General features: G+C 41.1%; 1 protein-coding gene and 1 non-coding gene across 2 annotated transcripts in view; one reads left to right on the forward strand and one right to left on the reverse strand.

Annotated features, from left to right (window-relative positions):
- Herc2 (HECT and RLD domain containing E3 ubiquitin protein ligase 2) overlaps positions 1 to 23,551 on the reverse strand; it is a 207,278-nt gene that overhangs the window by 3,079 nt on the left and 180,648 nt on the right. The window contains 11 exon segments of the mRNA XM_047538401.1: positions 771 to 961; positions 1,703 to 1,815; positions 2,605 to 2,799; positions 2,984 to 3,125; positions 7,153 to 7,236; positions 9,908 to 10,105; positions 10,527 to 10,714; positions 14,198 to 14,337; positions 14,548 to 14,639; positions 16,414 to 16,575; positions 17,854 to 18,031. Coding sequence (XP_047394357.1) covers positions 771 to 961; positions 1,703 to 1,815; positions 2,605 to 2,799; positions 2,984 to 3,125; positions 7,153 to 7,236; positions 9,908 to 10,105; positions 10,527 to 10,714; positions 14,198 to 14,337; positions 14,548 to 14,639; positions 16,414 to 16,575; positions 17,854 to 18,031 — 1,683 coding nt within the window.
- On the forward strand, positions 3,416 to 3,492 carry Trnat-ugu (transfer RNA threonine (anticodon UGU)). The gene has a single exon. It is a non-coding gene; the product is annotated as a tRNA-Thr (tRNA).

The raw sequence follows: 23,551 nt of genomic DNA on the forward strand, positions 1-23,551 counted from the left end.
AAATAGAACTCTAAAAATATAAATATTTATTTCAAAATCACCATAAGTGGTATATTAGTTACTCAGTGTAAGTTTTTATAGTTATCCCATAAGTGGGACAATGGAACACAATGGGCTAATTACTAAGTTACAGGCACTCCAAGACACAATTCTCAAATCCATAAGAAACCCAAGGAGTTAGAATCAGACACTGCAGGACCAACAGCAGCATGTCACATTAGAGCAGAAACTGTGTGACCCTGGAGCAGACTATGTGACTACAGTTTGTGACTGCAGTCAAAGCTCCAAGGTAGATGTGACACTCACCAGGACCACCCCCAACCAGAGTCCAGCAAGCAAAGTCCACCAACATGCACCAAGCAGTGAAAGGTGCTGTGGTGTCACTGTCCTACCACACTCCACTTGAGCTGTGGCCCAAGGCTGCACACATTTGGGCCTGGTGGAGGCAGCTCTGTCACACATAGCTCCAGACCCAGTCCTATCTCTGCAGAGCTAAAAAGAAAGCATGCAGGGGCAGTCCCCTAAATGGGGAGATTGTATCTACTTCAGTATTCTAGTTAGAGCCAGGAAACGACAATAGTAACTACTCTGATTCCTGGTCACAAAATAAGCTTCCTGACCACAAATCAGTAATAGCTGGAGTCAATTGCATCAGTGTTTTGCTCTCTGTGACACCTCTATATGAAAAAAATGTAGATATCCAAAGAACCATTTTCTGCTACTTTTGTTGTTTAGTAAGTCAAAGCAAGTGAGGACACATGACCACAAACCTATAGTTTATTGCCAGCCGGACATATTCTGCACGGTTGTCCAGGGTGATATGTGTGTACTTAGAGCTCAGTTGGATGTCCTGGCCACTGGCGCTTGGCACAGTGAAAGGCAGGCTCATGGCTTCAAACTCCTCTGAGGTGGCTTCATTGTCACGGATATACATGAGCCCAGGAATAAAATCTTTATCGACCTTTTGAGGAGAAAGAGTCCACATGTTTAATCAGGCTTGTTCCTGTATCAGACTCCAGTATTCCCAAGCACACTCAGTCACAGCAGGCCTTAGTCTGCCTCAGGGTGTATCTCGAGGTTGCAAGCACATCACATGTACCGAGAAACAAAAGAAAGCCACAACAAGAAAGTGCTTCAGGGGCTCGGGAGATAGCTCAGTGGTAGAGTGCTTGTGGTGCAAGCACAAGGTCCTGGGTTCGATCCCCAGCACCCAAAAAAAACAAAACAAAAAAACAAAAAAAAAGAAAGTGCTTCACCCGAGAAGCTTATCAAATTCATAATTCAGCGAAGTTCTTAAAATTAACTGCTTTAGAACAGAAACTGGTGGGTGACAGATTCTCCCCTGTGCAGTGGCATGAAGGACTGGGCAGCAAAGGGGAAAGCCTGGCTATGGCTGCCTATATCAGGCAATCCCCTCCCCAGTCTGAGACATTGCCCCAAAGTTCAGTTTTTGCACAAGAAAAAGACAGTAAGCTTCCATATCTGACATAACTGTAGGTTGCAAAGCACCATAAAATAGATGGTAAATCAAGGTCTAGAAGCAAACAAGTCTCATGTCCACACACCTTCTTTGTGACTGGAAGGTGGTCAGTGGCCACTGCCCTCAGTGAACCCTAGAGCATGAGTGAGGCCAGATCCCCCAAAATAGGCAATGCCTTATAACAAGACCCCAGGGAACATCCACACAGCCCAGGTGAGTCACCTCACTGAGGTCTGCAATGGTGAGGCTCATTCCAGCCAGCTGCTTCCACACAGGCTCAGCGAGGTTAAGGCTCAGCGGACTCCCGGTTCGGATGGCAATGCCCAGTAATACTCCTGATGATTCAAAACACAACAGACAGAAGATACTTGAAATGGATGACAAAACTGCTTCTCCTTCACTCACACCAAAGAGCACTGGCTCTGTACCAAGGTCCCAGTGCCTTCTAAGTCAGCATTACCCAAACTCACAGATCTAGGCCCACTCATAAAATCCCAACTCCATTATTTCCTTCTGTTCTAGAAGGTGAGATTCTAACTCTTCATATTCTTTCCACACATAGGTCTAAGTCAGACTAAGGCCAGCTCTTGTTCCTTTGATGGCAAAGCGGAGCTAAAGGTTCTCCAAGAAGACTGTTGTTCTGCCAGGGATTGGTGGTGGAACACTGAGCTGGGAGCACTATGCAAAGATCCTAACAGGTCAAAAGGGAGGGACCAGCCCACTGCCAAGACCTCCCCACCCTATCTGATCCTGAGTTCCAAATATATTTAGAATGAAGAAACAGTTATTTCAGATTCTTTCAGTGCCCAGCGCTGCTTCCAGCCCTTAGCATGCCATAGTGGACCACCAGGTTCTTTCAGTCCACAGCTGCGCATGGCTGGGCTACAGCTTCTGAAGTCAGCACTAGCAAGTCCCGAATGCTGGGCACAAAACTAACAGCACCTTGTTCACTCCTATAACATTGGCAAAACACACAATAAACATTAGAAATCTTTTTCATTGGTCTCAAAAGCTAAATATTTAAAACATCTACTATCACTTCCATGACAGAGCAGACACTAAACTAATTTAAGGGTGAACATAAACCTGACCATTCAATATCACAGACAACTGAGAAGGCCCACCCAAGAAGCGGAACATGCTGCTGTGCACAGGCGCCCGAGCAGCTGGGTTGAATAGGTAGCAGTCTCGGTTGGCCCCAGACTCATCCCTCCCATTGGGTGTCACGATCAGAAGGGGAGTGAGTCCGTTCTGCAGCTCTTCACAGATCTCGGCTATGGACTCGCTGTAGCCACCACCACAGTCATCCACAGATTCACCTGGTAGGAAAGGAGAACCAGCAATATACAGGCTGCCCACTCCCACCCTGTCTGAAGAGCACCAGGCAAGCAGTCACTGGGGCTCCCTGCATCCACATGTATGTGCCCTCTGCCTACAATCCCTCGCAGGTTCAAGGTCCACCCCTCAGGGAAGCCACATATTCTCCAGCACATAACTTCTCACCCACAAACTTGACTTTCCAGACACGGTGAGGGAGGAGAAGGCTATCAGGACTGAAGGAACTCATCTTAGCACACATCTGTCCAAAGACAGACTTGGTGCCATCAGGGCCAGCTAACCCGCCTTTACTCCTGGAGCGCTTGACCTAGAGAGAAGAAAGAAAGAAAACATGAAACAGCTGCTTGGCAATATGCACACAGCCTGGCCTGCACCTGTGGAGAACACTGGGTCCTCAGGCCTCTCCCCTGACTCTACCCTTTACTACTCTGTTCTGCTTACAGAGAGATAATTTGCTCTCCCTGAGCCTGGATGTTGGTCTAGCCCACTGCCTATAGAGCCTCCTCTAGCATCTGTAAACCTGAAGGACCAGCATGAGCAGACCCCACAGGGGTTGCACTCACACCCCACAGCCACTGTAAGAACCTGGCGGGGGCTGGGGAGGTAGCTCAGTTGGTAGAGTGCTTGCCTTGTAAGCACAAGGCCCTGGGTTCAATCCCCAGCACGCCCCCCCGCAAAAAAAAGAACCTGGCAAACAATTAAAGCAAATCTTTGTGGAAACAGAAAGGACTTATGAGTAACCCTGCACCTTGCTTTTCCTAAGCCTTCACCACAGCTCCAAGATTGACTCATTTCCTTCATTTCTTGTACCTCAAACCCTTGGAGGACCTCAGAGACCAAATTCTATGGCCTTTCATCTTGATGTGGTATGTGAGGAGGCAGCATGCATCTCCTATCATGGGTGCTGTGAAAACCAACTATCCAGGGCACTCTATTTTGCACTTACAAGGCCACCACCCCCTCACCCCAATCAGCACGTCATCAGTGATGTGTACAGCAGCCCCCGGATTGGTAGTCTGAACAAATACACCTTCAAACAATGACACATGCTATCACGGCTGCTCACATAGGGCAGAGGGAAGCTTATGACCATAATGTGCTCACACAGATCCTCATGTTTTATAACTTCAGTCACAACCAACTACTGAACTACACTGCCACACCTCCATGGAATAAGGTACCAGTAACTTCAAAAGCTGCCCTCCTAGTAGACTAGGACAGATTCCAGTACTCAAAGATTCATGCCAAGAGGCTCTCAAGAGTAACACCAGACACATTACCTCAGTCAGAACAACACCTCCCTCCCGGACTCATCCACCACTGTACTGACTCCAAGTCCAACCCTGGGTCACTGAGTCACCCCCACATGTACTATCAATTTTCATGCCTACAGCTGTCATCCTAAGCTAAGATCTGAACAGATGGGATCTAGGACTTTAAAGTCCTGATGTTGGTGTTCTCAGTTTCCCCTATCGTTGTCAGCCCAGGCTGTAGTGCACAATCATCTGGGAAGGTCAGTCAGATGATGACAACATGAAAAGATGAATGAAAAACAGTCACAGGAATGTATTTTCATGCTGATTCCCAGGAAAACCCTTGCCATTTTTAACAACTTTAAGTGAGTTTTAAGTTCAATTTGAACAGCTAATTTGCACACATAACCATAACTGAGACTAGAAATATTAAGAAAAGTGACACTAAAAGTAATACTTTCCTGTAGAATGAACTTTTCTCTGAGCCACATACTAAACTAGTGTCCACAAATGCTATATCCTTTAAACCTCACAGCAATTCTTTAAGGTATCCATTATCCTCAGAGGAGACCGAATTACAGAAAAGGAAAGTGTTCACAATGTTACAACTGTCAACATGAGTGATGAGAGGGAGACCCAGCTTCCAGTCCCACCACTGTGCTGCCTCCCCTCTGCTGACCGTACTGACTAGCAGAGACCATCCACCCTTCAGCAAACAATGGCCATGTGAACAGTTTCAACACTGAAAGGGGATAAACTTGCGTATGTACAGTGCTTTCTCTAGTTAGGTGATTTTAATTGTCTTTAATCCGAATTTTCCAAATTTTCAGAAATGAGCATGTATTAATTCTATAAAGTAATTAAAACTTTTAAAGGACACTGATTTTCAGGTTTTCCTGTTATAAAAATAAATCATATTCATAACAAACAAAAACTCTCCAGGATGATGAATTGTATACCAACATCTCTGGAATATTTTCCACAGACACATGAGGGTCCCTCCCCTAGTGTTCCCATAGGAGGATGAAGCTGGGCAACATCACCAACAGCTTTGAAAGCCAGAGCAGAGGCACCACGAAGCCATTGTGGCTCAGTGCTGGTGTCCTGTGTTCACCTTAGATTTACTGAATGTTTTCCCCCTGCTCTGAATTTGGTTGAAAAACATTTCTGTGCCTGGCATGGTGACACACACCTGTAATTCCAACAGCTCAGGAGGCTGAGGAAGGAGGATCTCAAGTTCAAAGCCAGCCTCAGCAAAAGTGAGGCACCAAAAAGCAACTCAGTGAGACCTTGTCTCTAAACAACATACAAAATACAGCTAGGGATGTGGCTAACTGGTCGAGTGCCTCTGAATTCAATACCTAGTACCAAACAAAACAAAAACTGAGAACTCACATATGCTGAGAACTTTCTAGCCTCAGGAGGGAGCACAAAGTCCTGGACTACAAATACTTAGTCTAGTGACCAAGGGCTATGGCAAGGGCTATGTGCCTGAGCAGCCCCTAGGCATCAGTCCATATTACGCATAAGAGCTGAAGGGCGTTACCTGCCTTTTAAAAAAGACTGACTATAAATCTACTTGCCATCTACCCAGTTCTTTTTTTCAATCATGAATTAAACATTTTTGAAGCTTAGAGATATAAAGACATAGAGCAAAGAGGTATTCTTGAAAATCTGAGATGAGGGGACCAAAACAGTGTGTCTAACTTGGGTTCCAGGCTTCATGGATGCCCTCCAGCCTTAGACACCCACATTCAGCATACCTGACCCCAAGAAGCCTGTGTGTGGTCCTGAGGCAAATATGTGCTGGACTGTTGGTCACTGGATATTCTTAACTTATGAACTTAGTATTTATGACCTAATGATGCAGAGCAAATCAAATTGATCATCCGAGGTGCGGAAATAAAAGCTTTTTTGTGAACTTAATTAAACATCCATTTATCTGTGGAACTGGCTGACTGACCTACAGCTTAGCATTAGATACTCTGACGTTAGTGGAAAGAACAGTTCTACCAATATGGTCACATGTGTTATCCAACAAAAGACAAGAGTCTGATGTCTTAATTCAAAATGCCCCCAAGTACAACTCTGAAAAAATCTTTAGTCATGTAATCAACATCAGGATAAAAAATCATGTGTTAATACAAAGGTTCAGGAACAAAGATTTGGTTCTTCATGGTTGTTTCAAATCCAGGGGATGAGGCCAATTTCATTTGCATATTAAATGTCAAGTACTGCATACTATTAAAATCAGTGACCAGGATTCTCTTTATTTCTAATTTTTTTTAAACTATAAGTTTATGCACACTTAGCAACAGTATAAGTTCAAAAATAGTCTGCTTTTTATTTCTTAAGAGTATCAATAATTGTGACATATAACATTAGAAAAGAAAACTCCCAGAGTCAGGTGTAGCTGACAGGAATGTGAACTGTCACAAGCTGTAATTGGATATATGCATCAAGGGCCTTTGACCCGTTCTACTTCTTTCAGTTTAACCTGTGGTGGTGTGACCAGAGACACAGTTTAGACAGCCCTGCCTGGATTAGAAAAACAGGGGTACAGCCTTCCAGTTCCCACCAGGGGGAATCTCACAGAGCTTCACTAACCAGAAAACAGTAAGCAGCTTGTAAAACAGACAGTCCTGCAGAATCCTACTCCAATGGCTTGAGAGGTGCAAATGACATATGAAGTAGGAAAATATTAGGTGACAAAAGAGATCCAGTTTTGCTTATTATAATGCACACACATACCCCAAAAGGAATAGCAGTAGTGGTGGAAATGTGGCTGAGTTTTACTCTCCCCTTTTTCAACTTCTTTGTATTTGTGCTTTTGGGTTATCTGAAATAATTTCACTTTTACTATAAAGTAAAACATTTATGTTCCTACCTGGTAGTCTCAGCATCAAAATGTCATTGCACAGGGAGTGCCAAGGAGGAAGAAGGCACCTGCTATTTAAACCTAGGCACCGGGATGGCAGGCTACAAGCACTTTCATTCCCATTCAGGTTGAAGGGACATCGCTTGCACCCACAAAAGCATCACTTGTACACCCTCAGACTGAGTTAACAATCTCCACGTTACCTGGATTCGGTTCAATTCCACAACAGGACCATGCTGACGATCTCGCACCATAGTGGCCTGCACCACTTTTCGGAAAGCAGCCTCCTAACACACAGCAAACAAACAGAATTAATAGGAAACAGCATTGCCCAGGGAGAAATCAAGACATATCTGTTTAAAATCTTCTGTTCCTGCAAGTCAGACTTCCTTAAGAATAGTAAACTGCCAACTTCTTTCTCGGATTGTGAGGGAACAGCCTGGTGCTGCTGCACACAGAGGGGTACACAGCAGGGCAAGCAAGGCCAACAGCTGGGCAAACAGGCAGAGCACTCAGGAAGAGCTGGGCAGAGCAGAGAGGTCAGGAACCTGGCAAGCACCTGCCCTGACTCAGGAAAGAAGGCCAAGGCTTCCCTGCCAAACAGCAAGTCCAGTAGCAGCAGTCTGGCATTAAACCACTATCTGTGCCACAAAGCAGAGGTGAGTCAAGGAACCCCGAGAATCTAGCCAGGCCTGGGGTGGGGCACAGAAGAGAGAGCAGGAAGTGAAGCATGCTGTATGTGCTGAAAGAAAACCGAGTACCCAGGGCAAATATCGCCAGGACAGCATACATGGCACAGTGAGGGCTTGAGTCTCACACAGGAGGGAGGCAGGCTGGCCACGTCCATACAGGCAGGGTGCAGGAAGAGGGCAGAGTCGTGCCAAAAGGAGGAGGGAGGGGGGCTCTAAAAAGAGGGACACTAAAAAGAGACAGAATCACTGGTGTGGGGAGAGGTCCTAGCCCTCTATGCCATGTAGAACAGTGCCGTCTTCCAGTAAGGGGTACTGTGGAAGCACAGGGGGGCCCCCGCAAATCCTGAGCCTGAGCACTCCAATCCCCGAAGGCAGAAGGTATGGCCATAAGCAGCCCCAGAAGACAATCAGAGGTACAAAGAGATCCAGAGCGGGTTTGGGGAGGCATCCATCACCACCCCACCTGCATGGTTCCCCCTCCACCTACTCTCCTGTGTGCCCCAAACACACCCAGAGCAGTTCCTCCTGCTGGGAGCATTCCACTGCTTTGGATCACCCACTGCCACCCATTCCTTCTCTAGCACCCTCTTTGCTGCTCTGAATGGAAGAGAGTAACACCTCCCACCTCACAGTTTCTGACACCTCAAACCTCTCCAGAAGAGGCTACCCACAGTATTCCTTCCCACTGCTACTGCCTCAGCACAAGAACCTGGACGTCATTGCCTGTGGGGCTCCCACTTGCTCTGACCTCAGCTGGGAGCCCGCCACAGGACACTCACTCTGGGGGACACTCACTCTATGTGCAGAAGTCCTGCCTCTCACTCTCTTCCTTTAAGTAAGGGCTTTTATTACCTTCACTTTGAAGGACAAAACAAAGTAAAGGGGAAAGTAGTTATATTTGCTACTTTTTATTTCTAAAGTAGTTGAAATTTAAGTTTAATATCAATTTTACCTGCCTACAATTTCTTCCTACTCCCATCAACAGAGAGAGGATATTACCCTTCATCACAACCCTTATCACTCAGCACCTTCAAGTACACATGAAAGTACAATGCATGCATCCATCTTCTTTAGCAGAAATTGTTCTGGCCAAGTGAAAACAAAGTCAATCCTACACAAATAATCTGTTTGGAGAGAACTCCAAAACAAATTTTATTATATATTCAGAATAGATCATGTCCTTTAATAACAAAATATATCAAAGAGTCACAGACTCTTCAGGATTAGAGGGATGCTCAACTCATCTTCTATGCGTACATAAAAATCCCCCTACTAGGGGCTGGGGATATAGCTCAGTTGGTAGAGTGTTTGCCTTGCATGCTCAAGGCCCTGGGTTCAATCCCCAGCACCACAAAACAAAACAAAACAAAAAACAAACATAAAAAAAACCTACTATAAAACAAAGAGCCCCTTCTAAATAATCTCATCAACTTGCTTGTCAGGAACTTGACAACTTCCAGAATGGGAACTCTTTAACATCTGAATTGGGAATTCCATTTCTTTCTTTTTATTTTTTTGGTACTGGGGATTGAATGCAGGGGCTCTTAACACCTGAGTCACATTCCCATCCCTTTCTATTTTTTAATTTTTAGACAGGGTCTTACTAAGTTGCTGAGGCTAGTTTTGAACTTGGAATCCTCTGGCCTCAGTTGGGATTATGAGTGTGTGCCTCCACACCTAGCTCGGGCATTCCATTTCTAGGAATCTCTAATCATTAAAAATATTAAGGGGTCAAAACCTGCCTGGAGACTTTCAGATACCCTCATTCCCAATTTTACTCCTTTCTATTCAATGACCATTCAGCAAAGAATCTGTACCTTACACATTTCAGCACAAAGCACCTAAGCTATCTGTAGTTCTAGGCGCCCTCTGCCGGACATCCCTGAGAGAAGCAATTACCTCATTATGTCTGCTTCCTGTGACAAAGGGGATATGAAACCAACAGGCAGAGAATCAACACACCAACAAAGGATCAGTTTTGTGAACCTCCACGCTACCATCCAGGGAGTGAATGGGAGGAAGATATTCCAAGGGGAAAATGCAACACTATACTATTTTTAGTATACATTTCAAATGAAATTAATCTGGTTTTTCATTGATACATTCTAATTACCCAAAACACAAATTGGCACATAGTGGACACCTGGGGAACATTTACCAAATGAGCTGAATTCTATATTTAACATTCCCAGTATGAGGAATTTTGCTGAATTAAACTTAATGAAGATACCCGTATCACCTATGCCACAGATTTCTACAAAAGTACCTTTCCCTGCGATATTAGGATCCCTCGTAGTGTGTCAAAGCCAACAGAAGGCCCAAGTCCAGTTTCATCAAGCGAGCCCTCCAGGTCAAACATGGGGATGCAGGGGCAGAAGAGTTCCGAGATGTGATGAAGCAGCAGCAGTCGATTCCTCAGAGCAATTATGGGGATCTCCTGCAAATGATTGTATTCCATGGGAACCTGAAAACATTGAGATTGTGCTAAGTCAACTTAGACATCAAAGGCACAGAAAAGTCAGTTTGTAAAAGAATTCTGAAAATCCACCATGGGGAGGGGAGGGGGGACTGTAATTTGAGTTTGGTTTGCAAAACCTTACTGTATTGCTTCTAGAATAATATACTAGATATTTACTATGAAACTTGTGAGGCATGTACTATTAGAATCATTCCGTGTACTTCACAAGATAAAGAAGGCAACATATTGATGGATCTTAAAATCACTGATTTGTGACATTATGAATTATTTCAATGAGAGAACTCTGTAAATATGTGGCTTTGCAAATATGAAGTACGTGTGGCTAAACATGCATGATCCAACATATGGGTGGTAACTCTGTCACAACGTACTCACCTCCCCACCCGCCTGCCCAAGCAGCACTGACCTGTGCAGGGAGCTTGCCAGCGCTGGCAGGCTTGCTAGTCGACCAGGCAAGGGTGTGTGCTGAGCCGCAGGCCACACGGTTGACCTTCTTACCCTGAAGGGCAGCTACCAACCGAGGCCTCTGAATAGCATTTGTTGTCCCATCTCCTAGTTGTCCCTCATCATTGTCACCCCATGTATAAACTTCACCTAAACGAAGTGAATTTAGAATAAGAAGTTGGATCCCATGACCAGTGAATGCACAAATGCCAATATCTTCCCATCACAATGTCAACTTTTATAGCCTTCATTTCAGTGTTGGTGGTCACCTCTTCCTAAATATCAATTTCACATACAACCTAGATGTGAACACAATCAAGTCATGCATACCAAGAGGCAAGTATACTTCCAGAGACTCTCCATAGTCCCTGATGTCCCACATGCCTTTTCTAATGAGGAGCACAAGACTCCGGTCTTAAAAGATCCAATATCCTGAGTTCATTAGTTTATAGGACTAGTGTGTGTGGCTTACATGCATGATCCAACATATGGGTGGTAACTCTATAACTGTACTGAACAATAACTGTAGCAGTTCTCAATCAGAACGAATTACATTAAACAAATGGTAATATCCCTAACAACCCAAACTGCTCTTGCATGTAAAATGGAGGGGGGAAAGTCAGTTTTTAGGAGAAAATCCATGTGTTAAAAGAACACATGATTTTCACATAAAAATGCACAAACATTTGTTATTTTATTACCAACAGTGCTACAATGAACAAAGCAAATTTTGTTGAGTGTTTTGTGGATTTTCTTTTTTACATTTAAGAAACTAAATGGTAAAGTTCTGTCAGTGTAGCACCTCATTTTTAGGAGGTGTGCATGGATACAATATATGAAAATGAGACATTCTGGAACTGCTGTGTACTAAAGGGCCAGATTTTCAGCAAAGACAACCATAACCAAGTGAATGTAATGGGACTTAAAAGAAGTGAACTGAGACAATTCACTCTGGCTGTTTGAACAGCGTTTCATAGGAAGAGAAAAAAGATCAATCTTGTATTTTCTGACCACATAAAGGCTTCTTCTCTGTAATAAAGTAGAAAAGCTCACACACACACACACACACACACAAAGAACACATGATTCTTCCTATAGTTATTCAGATCCTGGACATAAGAGTCATCATGCATGAGAATCATCATCCTTTCCAGTTTACCATATTAGACCCAACCATGAACACAACCATAAAAATATTTTAAGGGAAAGGTCTCTGGACAGGACAGAAAAGAGGTTTATGTTCTGAGGAAATATCATCAGCTTTCTCAAATCCACAAAGCCTCCTCCTCCTCAGGCTGTCATGTAGCTGTAAGCAGCACTCTGTAAGGAGTTGATGCCTATGTCACAGACAGTGGTGTGCTTACGTGCCACCCCTTCCTGCTCTCAATAGTTCACTCCTATTGGGTAGTGTCCAAGCACAAGGTGAGGAGAGGCTTCCACACAGGAGGTAGCCAGGTGGAGGTCAGCTCAATGTATCTATATGTGGAAATGCCCAGAGTAAGGTGAAGGAACACAATAAGGAGCAACCAAACTATTACATGAGGGATAATGGGAACCAGGTTTATCACCGAAAGAGGAAGGAATTATAAGTGTGCAAAGAGAAACTAGAATAAACCTGATGGTCCTGAAAGGATCTGAGGGTACAAGGGTGAACTCGTGGTTTTCAACATACATGTATAAAAACAGAAATAAACACAAAATTGTTTACACACACATTCCCAGGCTCTAATCAATGAGGCCCTGGGTACCATGACAGTGACAGTAAAAAGAGAAACTGTAAGTAACCTGAAAGGATGAATTAAGAAGATCAAAAACATACAACTTGAAGCTACTGAAGAAAAATCATAAAACCCAAATTGAAAACAGGCCACAAATTAAAAAGCCTTCCAAAGTATGAAGGTTCAAAAAGCCCAGGAAGACTGAGGTAGCATCATAGTGTGACACCAGGGACCACTGAGGAAGTGTCACAGAAGAGACATGATAAGAAGGTGACAGCTCACTATAACACATGAAGTACCGTGAACAGGAGTGAGTATCAGGAGGAACTAGGGCAAGTATGAATTTTCTGGCCGGACAGCCATATTTGAGATCACGTGACACGGTATCCTTAATTGTAGGAAATAAACACACTCAATGTTCGGGGATGAGGCACCTGGACAGCACCTAACTCTCACATGATTCAAGATACAGAAGTTTTTGGTAAGGTACTTCTAACTATTCTCTATAATTTGTCTCAACTTTTAAAATAATTAAAATTAATCAAACGAAAGTATGTTTTAAGTTCTTCATCAAGAACAATGTCATTCTACCACAAGCCATAAAATTTGCTTATTCATACATGAAACTCCTCCATCAATGAAATTATTAAGAGTGCATGTTTATATAATTAACCAAAGGCTGTAAAATGGAGCACAATGTGTCTTTTGAAAGCTGAAGCATTCATTTTCCATCACTGCTATGGCAAATCACCACAACTTCCTGGCTTAAACAGTATACGCTTAACATCTTTTACTTCTGCTGGTCAGAAGTCCAATGTGGGTCTCACCTCTGGAGGCCCTAAGGGAGTTCCTTTGTTCCTCAGGTTGTTGGTAGAATTCAGTTCTTCATAGAACTGAGGTCCAGCTTCCTTGCTGGTTTTCAGCTGAAAGATGGTTCCAGTCTCCAGAAACCACCCCATTCCCTGGTCCCTTCCTGTGTCTTGATAGCCAGCAACAGTAGGACATGAGTATCACATGCTTTGAAAACTTCTGCAACTCTCCAGCCACATCTCAACTAACTCTTCAGCCTCCTTTACTGATTTGAAGGTTCCAGGTGATTACTTTGGAACCTTAACCCAAAATAATTAACCCAAAATAATTTCCATACTGCAAAGTTGGCTGATTTGCGATTTTTTTTTTGATTTGCAATCTTAATTTCATCTGGAAAATTCCTTTTGCCATTGTATCAGAGTCCCCAAGACCACCCCATGTTCTGTGATTCACAAGACTCAGCAGGTAGTTGCACTCATAGCTACCACTTATTATAGCAAAATCAGGCAAAAGGAAAAGACACCTAGGGCAAAGCTCAGGGAAAATCTGGCACAAGCTGCCAGAGTCATCAGAGTCATCTCCCAGCGTGGTCACACAGGAAAAGCTTAATTCCCACAGTAACAAGGTGTAAAGACAAGTGTGAAGTGCTATCTACCAGGGAAGCTCATCAGAGATTCAACAACCAGGGTTTTCATTGGGGCTGATCACGCAACTGCCCTTTACCTGGCATGTACCAAGCTCCAGACTCCAGAAGAAAGTTGGGTTTAGTATAGACCACATTGCTTATAAAAAACAGTTCAGGCATAGTGAGCCATGCTCACCATCTAGAGAATGGAGACCTCTCTTGAGATTAAGATTCAGATTCTTAGCTGGGGACCATCCTTGCAGCAGGCCTATCTGAGGATAGCTACTGAAGACAGCTTGGTTAATTCTTGTCTGTATAGCCCCATAAGATAAGATATTCACAGGTGTAACACTAGGGGCTGATGGACACTCAGGACACAGCATAATCCCCTGGCACCACTCCTCCCTTTTCCAGCACATGTTATTCCTATGCAGCTCTCTTAGATTTACAGGCCTCAGTTTGGAAACACCTCACACCTACCATCCTCTGTGCAGCACACACAGTGCAGAGAGCCAGTGGCAATGGCAATGACTTTCTTCCCCTGCAGCCCTTGGACCTGCCGAGGTCTTCGAACATGGTCATCAGATCCATGGCCCAGTCTGTGATAATCTCCTTTGCCCCTGCACACAAAGGAAGCATGGAATTTACTAGTGAAAAGTTATCTCATTTACTACACACCATCCTTCTGGTGCAAACTCTGTGTTCCAGGTTGCAAAAGAAAAAAAAAGCCTGCCACAGAAGTTACATTCTAGTGTACAAAGAGGTAGTTAACACAGCTTTAATTAAAAATCTGATCTGATTTTAGTTGGAATAAACAGAATCTTGCATACCAAGTATAAACAGCTCCAGATTTTGTGAGGGCGACAGAAAACTGGGATCCACATTCTACTTTAATCACGCCAAGGCCAGTAAGAGAATCAATCTAGAAAGGGAAAATGTCCAATTAGACACACTCCATCAAGGTCCTTACAGCAGTTGCTGCAACCACACTGAGACTGAACTAAGTCTAGGAAGAACTCTGAATACCCACTCCTGTGTAGAATATTTAGCACAACTTAAAATCATACTCCACTTACCCAAAGACCTCCCAGAAAGCAGGCAGAAGCATCTGATGGTAGCAGACATGCCAACACAAGGCACAATGGGACATAATGCATGTCACCAAAAAAGAAGATATTTCAACTGACATGGAGGCATCACTCCTCAGCAATACCTGTACATCTACTTACCTGCCTCCAACACTCTCTCAGAACCTAAGGCCCAGAGGGAAGGAACAACAGGCAACAAGACAGATGGCCAGGAGCACATGGGTCCTGCCCATCTGTCTGGGTCAATTTCGTAATATGATCTTAGTCATGCAGTCTGGCATGCATGGGACCCGACCTTCCACATCCAGCATGAAAGGGTCTCACTGGAGCCCATTTACCTGGTCATCACTTTTCCTTACCCAGCATACTCCTTAACCCTGCTCCTTATTGCCTCTATGAGTTTTCTCATACTTATAACCTCATATTTAATTTTAAATTTAAATTAAGAATTCATTCTCTTAACTAGTCTTCCCCTGCTTCCATCCCTTTCACAATGATTTGGTGATATCTTCCTCCAGCTCCTCCATCCTAATCCTTGAAGGTGTAAAGTCTGTGTATAAAACCTTCCTTACTCAGGGAAGTCCACAAGAGACCTTTTTATCACATTGTGGAAACATTTGTAACCTGTAATGCAACTAAAATATCTACTTACCTATACTAGACAAAGTGCCAGAGATGATGGAAAAGGAAGCCACCCTGAGCTACTTGTAGATACTGAGAATGTCAGAGTGACTAAGGGAGTGAATTTTAATTTAATTTAATTTAAATTGATTAAATTTAAACTTAAACAGATGCATGTGACCAACAGCTACTATATTGGGCAGGCAGCACAACTCTGGAAAGAAAAGCTACATGCTTGGGTCCAGGCTCTTCCCCTAGCTCAGAGGCACCTGGTGTGCGCCACCTGGTCAGAGCTCCAGGGGTACCTGTGCAGAGTGTGGTTCTCTGTTTTGCACCTGCACTCTCCAAGCCCAACAAGAGAAGACCCTGAACATAGATAGGTTCTAGTTTCTTTTCACAGCACCCATGAACAGCAGCTCTACTCCACCACAGTGCTCATGCACTACAGGCTGCTGAGTGGTAAGTACATGATCTAAACACATCAACTCATTTAACCTATACCAACCACCCACTGACAATGGCAAATCAGGCTGGCAAAGTTAAGAAACTGCCTCAACTCATGTGGAGCAATGCAAGGGACCCAGCACTCAGGGTACCAGACAGCTTCCTCATGGGGCTTCTCACAGAGTACCTGCCCAGAGAGACATAATAAACCCTTTCAGTAAGTTCTAGTACATCCCATAGTACTAGAGTGTGACATGGTATCTACGTACCACTGTAAACTGAAGGGATTGGGAACAATGTGTTACTCTATTTCTCAAGCAGGTCTATGTAGTAAATAAAACCAGAGGCTCTGTAAAACCTGAATTACATCCATTCCCCAAAAAGGCATTCAAAATATCTTATGCCTCTGGGCCCTTCACTCACATTGTACCAGATTACCAAATATTTTTTGTGAAGAAGGTAAAAATGAGGTTAAAATGCCCCTGAGAACCACACAGAGTGGGAGAATAATGGTGAATCTGAGGCTATGTAAATAAGAAATACCTTCATGGGCACTTTGCAGCCATCACTGCCTCCTCTGCCAAGCTTGCCATAGTCTCCATCCCCCCAGGACCAGACGGTGTCATCATCAGTGAGGCAGAGGGTCTGGGCATCCCCACTGCCACAGGCAATGTCCACCACACGGTGGCCCTGCAGTGCCTCCACCTTCAGAAAAAAAGGAACCTTGGGTTAACTGGCCATACACAATGAAAGCTTATCAAAGAGAAAACTTTACAATGCTACCATTCTTTTTTGGTAGGATGCCTATTTTAAGCCTTTATAATTTTAACAATCCTATGAGACAAAACAGAATACATCTTACTTTATTTAAATTATACTAATCTAAACTGTAGGAAGCAAGTCTCGGTGTCCTGATGAACCAATTCTGCTCTGCTATGAAGACTATTCATTTACCCCTTTGTATCACCACAAAGATAGTGGGCCTTCTAGAAGCCAAAACATTTTGTAGATGCCAAGTAACATTCATCATTATAGCTGACAGTAAAACAACATGGTGTTTAGGGGTGCCACCCCCCATTAGTCAATAATCCACATGTAACTTTTTACTCCCCAAAAGTTTAACTACTAATACCCTACTACTGACTGGAAGCCTTACTGTATGTTAATACATTATAAATGGCAGAAAATACACAAAAATTCCAAGAGATCACTTTTTACTATGATATGAATTAAAAGAAAAGATAAGTAGGACTAGGAATGTAGCTGTGTGGTAGAGCATGTGTCTAACATGCACTGAGAACCTGGGTTCAATCCCCAGCACCACAAATAAAAAATAAATAAAATAGAGATGAACTGATCACATGGAGATGATCAGTGTCACATGGAGTTTTAAACACATAACTGCTTACCATATTAGCAAGAGTAGGTGGCTATGTCATTATTACAATAGTACAGTATGTACTATAGTTAATTTTAAGCAGTTATGTTTAATATTGTACCTTGTGTTTGCTTATATTTCTCTCAACCTCAAATGGTACCCTGTATGGTCTGTAAATATTTGTGTGCCTCAGTTTGGATAAACTCAACCTTTTTATTTTTGCAGTGCTGGGTATTGACTTACCCTTGCTCCCACTAAGCTACATCTCCAATAATTCTGAATATAAATAGACCCACACACTTCAAACCAGTGTTGTTCAAGGGTCAACTGTATAAATAAAAGAATATTTCAAATACCACTGTTTAAATGGCCCATGGAATGAATGCATAACCAAGAAATTTTATTTCTATCACAAAGTAAACCTAGTTATAAATACTAAGCCTATAACCATCAACACCAAAATAAAAAAAATATAGAATGGGAAATATTTCTGACATTTTAAAACTATAATAACAATAGCACACTACCCCCATACCACTTCAACACTACAGAGGGAGCAGCCACTTGGGCTTGGACCTGGACTTTTGAAGGTGGCACCTTCTCACCAGCTTTGGCTTTAACTGATCCTCGCTGTCGCTGTGCCCCAGGCGGCCATACCGGCCTTTGCCCCACGTGTAGAGGTCTCCAGCTGCCGTGACACAGGCACTATGGGCTCCACCAGCAGCAACGTCAACCACTTCAATTCCTCTCAAAGATTCAATGACACGAGGGCGGTCACATGGACTGCAAGAAAAGACATCAAATATAACAAACAAATTTCAACTCTTAAATATTTTTAAACTTTTTAAAATATTTTAAATACTAAGTGTTTTTGTTTCCTGTTCATCTAGTCAATGTGTACCACTCAATACACACAGTCCCAATCAAGTAATTATTAAATCAAGAAGAATCATTCAACTCTAAACTCAAGATTGCATAATTTCTGACCTATCTCCCTTGGGACACCTGAATTTCACAGTTCTAAATCAGGGGTTGGGAAGCTACTGCTCACACTGGGCTAAGTCTGTTCCATGGCCTACTTTTAAAAGGCCTATGAGCTGAGAATGAGTTTTATGTTTTTAAAAAGTTACTTAAAAAAATTCTATGCAGGGCTAGGGATATAGCTCAGCTGGTAGAGTGCCTATATTGCATGCACAAGGCCCTGGGTTCAATCCCAGGCACCACAAAAAAAAAAAAAAAAAAAAAAAAAAAAATATATATATATATATATATATATATATGCGCAAAGCCTAAAACATTTACTACCCAGTCCTTTACTTAAAATAGTTTGCCCAGTCTGCTATAAATTAACAATTCATTTAAGGGGTTTTAAAGTATGACTATTACTGGCCTGAGAGGCGGCAAGCAGGGCTAACAAGTTTTCTTACTGAGTTCTGAAAGTTCTTTATATATTTGGCTATCACACCTCAGTCAGATTAAATGACTATAAATATCTTTTCCCAGGATGTAGCATATCTTTTTAATCTCTTCACAATGTTTTTCAGAGAACAGTTCATAATTTTTACAAAGTCCAATTTATTATGTCTTCAGTTTTATATTTTACCTTGATGACTAATTAATTTTCTTCAATGAATCATGTCTTGGAGTTCAATCTGAAAAATCTTTGTCTGACCTAAGATCACAAAAGGTTTCCTCTCATGATTCACTCTGACTTAATGCTTGGATATAGTACAGTATAAATTTTAAGTTCATTTCTTGCTATAAGGGAATCCAATTATTCCAAACAATTATGGAAAAAAAAACTATTTTTTTCTTCAATGAATTGCTTTTGTACTTCTATAAATGGTATACCAGAGACTGTGAGAAGTGTCATCTTTTCAAACTCACTTCATCCTTATTCTTCCAGTCTGCTATATTTCTTTCTTCTTTATGCTAAGACTACATTGCCTTGGTTACCTTACCGCAGTTTTAAAACAAGGTTTGAAGTCAGACAGTACAAGTCTTCCTACTTTATTCCTCAATTTCAAAGTTGTTTGATTAGTCTAGTCCTTTCCTTATTTTGAAGGTAATAAATATTAATTTGCACATAATTTTAGGTCTTTTAAAAATCTTCACACTGGACTGGGGTTGAAGCTCAGTGGCAAAGCACTTGCCTAGCATGTGTGAAGCACTGGGTTTGATCCTTAACATCACATAAAATAAACAAATAAAAGAAAGGCATGCTGTTCATCTGCAACTACAAAAAATACTTTTTAAAAAAATATTCACACCTGTAATCCCAGTGACTCAGGAGGCTGAGGCAGGAGGATCACAAGTTCAAGGCCAGCCTCAGCAATTTAGCAAGGCCCTAACCAACTTAGCGAGACCCTGTCTTAAGATAAAAAGATTAAAAAATGGGCTAGGGGGATGTGGCTCAGCACCCTCTGGGTTCAACTCCCAGTTTAAAAAAACATTAAAAAAATGTTAATAAAAATATCTGAACTTAAAAAACAAACAAACAGAAAAACTTTACCAGTATTTTATAGTTTCTGTCTGTAGGTGATCCACATTTTTTTGGGTCAAATTTATCCCTGAATATTTGATTTTGAGACAAGGGCACTGTAAATGGTGTTTCACTTTCTGATTATATTAGTATGTGTACAGATGGCTCATGTATGGATATTCTATCTTGCAATACTGTTAACATCATTTATTAGTTCTACTAACTTTTGTAGATGCATCAGATTCTCTGCATAGATGATGTTATCTGCAAAACAGCTTTAACTCTCTTTCCAATCTGAATGTCTTTTGTTTCTTCACAAAGCTGAACTGCCTTTGCTAAATAAACCTCAGTAAATGCTGAATAGAAGTGGTGACAGCAGACATCCTTGTCTGATCCTGAAAGGGCAGTGTTTCAGTCTGTCATCACTAAGTACCAAGAAAGTTTAACACAGATGCTCTTCATCAGGTTAAAGAAAAGGATCTTTGACTCCTCGACTGCTGGAAGTTTTTACCAGAAATGGATGTTAGAATTTGTCAAATGCTCTTCCCTCCTTCATCTACTGAGATGATCACGTGGTTTTCTTCTTTACATTAATTGTTCCAATGTTGAACCAAACTTGCAATTTCTGGCATAAATTCCACTTGGTCACACTGTATTATCTTTTTTGTATTATTTTAATTTGATTTCCTAAAACACTGAATTTTTATATCTATGTCCATGAGGGTTATTGGTCTACATCTTCCTAATAATGTCTGAGTCTGGTTTGAATAAAGCTATCTTCAAAATTGGAGAGAATTCCTTCCTTTTCAATTTTCTGAAAATGTTTATGAAGAAATGGAATTATCCACATGTTGAAAATCACCAGTGATTTGTGCTGGATATGTGTCTACAGCAAATTCATTTTCTGAGGAATATGTGACTTTTGAGGAATTTGCACAACTCTTCTAAAAAGTTAAGATTCTTTGTATCCTTATATTTTGTGATCTTTTAAATCTTTTATATTTTGTGATCTTAAATCTTTTAACATCTGCACACCTTGTGGTGATCAAAACTCCTTCATTCCTAATGTTCCTATAATTGATAATTTCTTTCTTATCAGTCAAGATAGAGCTTTATTGATTATATTTGCCTCAAAGAACCAGTTTTTGTTTCTCATGATTTTCCCCTTTGTGTGTGTGTGTGTGGGGGGTCTATGTCATAGGTTTCTGCTCTGATTTTTCTTATTCCCTCTCTTCTGCTTACTTTGGACTGAATCTGCCCTTCTTATCATAGTATCTCCAGGTAGATATCATGGTTTTAAGAGCACTTTGCACTTTTAATTTTTTTGTTTTTTTTTTGTTTTTTTTTGTTTTGCGGTACTGGGGTTCGAACCCAGGGCCTTGTGCTTGCGAGACAAGCACTCTACCAGCTGAGCTATCATCCCAGTCTTGCACTTTTAAAATATGTATTTTGTGCTAGAAATTTCCTTCTAAGCACTGCTTTTGCTGGACTTCATACATTTTGATATGCTGTTCCATTTCCACTCTGCTCAAAATTACTTCTCATTTATTTTCTGATTCATTATTTAATGCATCAGTTATTTAGAAATGTTTTATTTATTTTCTAAATATGGGGGAATTTTTCTAGAGATATGTTTGTTGATAATTTCTAACATAATTCCTTGTGAACAGAGAATATACTTAACTTGAATCCTTTTGATATATAAAATTTGTTTCATGGTCCAAATCATAGCCTATAATGGTAGGTATTCCATGTGCACAAGAAAAGAAATGTACTTCTGTCTAGTACAGTGTTTTTAAAATTAGGTCAAGTTAATTGACAGTTATTCAAATATTCTATCCTTATTTACTTATTTTATCAATTATGAAAGGAAGGGTATTAAAATCTGTGACTGCAATTGTAGGTTTGTTGATTTTCCTTGGTGTTCTAATATTTTTAAAATTTTATTTACTTGATATGTCTATTATTAAGTGTTTAGAATTAATATTTGTTAATATGTCCTCTTGAAAAACTACTTCATCACTAAGTAATTACTCTTTTAATCCCTATCAATATTATTTACTGTAAAACCTCCTTTGCATGATATTAATATGGGCATTCCAGTTTCTTTTCATTAGTTTTAGCAAGGTATATTTTTCCATCCTTTTGATTTTAGTCTATTTATACATCTATATTTAAGGTGGGATCACTGTAAGCAGCATTTGTTTGATCTTGCTTGTATTTCCATTCTGATAATCTCTGACTTCTAATTCGGGTGTTCAGATAATTTCATTTGATGTGATTATCAGTATATTTGAGTTTAGATCAACATCTTGCTATATGTTTTCTACTTGTCCCATGTGTTCTTTGTTGAATTTTTCCTCTTTTTCTGCTTTCTTTTGATTGACTGAGTATGTCGTGATTCCACTAAACTCTGTTCTATTTCTTCCAAATACCCATTTCCCCTCCTTTGGTGACATTATGAATGTATTAGGCCATTTGAAGTTGTTCCATAGTTTGTTAGTGTTCTGTTCGTTTGTATACCCTTTATTTTTATTTTTTTTAATGTTTCACCCTGGACAGTTTCTACTTTGAGAATGACCTTTTCTTCTACAATGTCTAATCTGTCATTAATTCCATCCAATATACTTTATATCGCTGACATTGTATTCTTCATCTTTAGGAGTTTGATTTGAGTATTTACATATTTTCTAGGCATTACCTAACACGTTCAAGTTTCTCTCTATCTTCTTGAAGATATAGCACATGGTTAAAATAATTGCTTTAATAAAGTTCTTATCCAGCAATTCTATCACTGTCATGTCTTGGTCCATTTTGATTGAATGGTTTTTCTTCTCATATAGGTTGTATTTATTTCCCTGCTCTTTTGTATGTCTAGTAGTTTTTGAGTAGATACAGGACATTATGAAGTTTACCATGTTAGATATTTGATTTGTTATATTCATAAAAACAAATAATATATTAAGTTGCTTAATTATAACTTTGGTGGTGGGATAATGGCTACAAGTAGTATATGATTGATTTTTTCCCCCTACTATTTGACGACACCATTTTTGGTACACTAATCAATGCCCTGTGAATTATGAAGATTCTATCCTCTGTCTCATGAGAGCTCTGGGAACTGTTTCTTCTAATCCTTTTCGGGTGAGTGTTCCTTGGCCTTACACATGTGACTGCTGTATTCAACTCTGCAGGTCCCTGGAGTCCTCTCTTTGTACAGCTCTCTTCTCCTTTGTACTCTGCATACTCACAGCTCTTGGTTTCCCTGGACTTCAGTTCTGCCTCCTGCACACTGAGGATGTCTTCAAGCCAGTGCCTGGACTTCTCCTTCATGTGCCACATCCTGGAAATCTTTTTACAGACAGTCCACTGGGGAAATTTTTAGAACTAGCATTGTTTCCCATTGTGGATTTCCAGTATCTTTAGGGTGATTGTTTTGTACATTTTTCCAGCGTTTTAGTAATTTCTAGGAAAAGGAAGACTGATACTATTTCAATTTGGCTGGTAGCTGCCATTAATCTGTAAAAATGAATGAGCAACCTGGTTCTTCTGCTTAAAAACCACTGTTATTTGTATGTCTTTCCCCGTCGAATTCTTGCCATTTCCTTTGTGTTAACAGTTTAAGTACTATATGACACACAAAAAGCCAAAAGTGATTCAATGAATGGTTTGGAGAAGGACAAAAAGAAGTTTTGTAATTATAAATCAGAAATTCAGAACTGATATTTTTTCCTCCCAATAGAGAAGTGTTATAGGTAAGGTCACATGTTGGCATGTGAACCTATCTATTTCTGCCAAATGAGTCACTATTTAATTTGAAC

Source organism: Sciurus carolinensis, chromosome 2, assembly GCF_902686445.1.
Source record: "Sciurus carolinensis chromosome 2, mSciCar1.2, whole genome shotgun sequence".
Classification (NCBI taxonomy): Eukaryota; Metazoa; Chordata; class Mammalia; order Rodentia; family Sciuridae; genus Sciurus; species Sciurus carolinensis.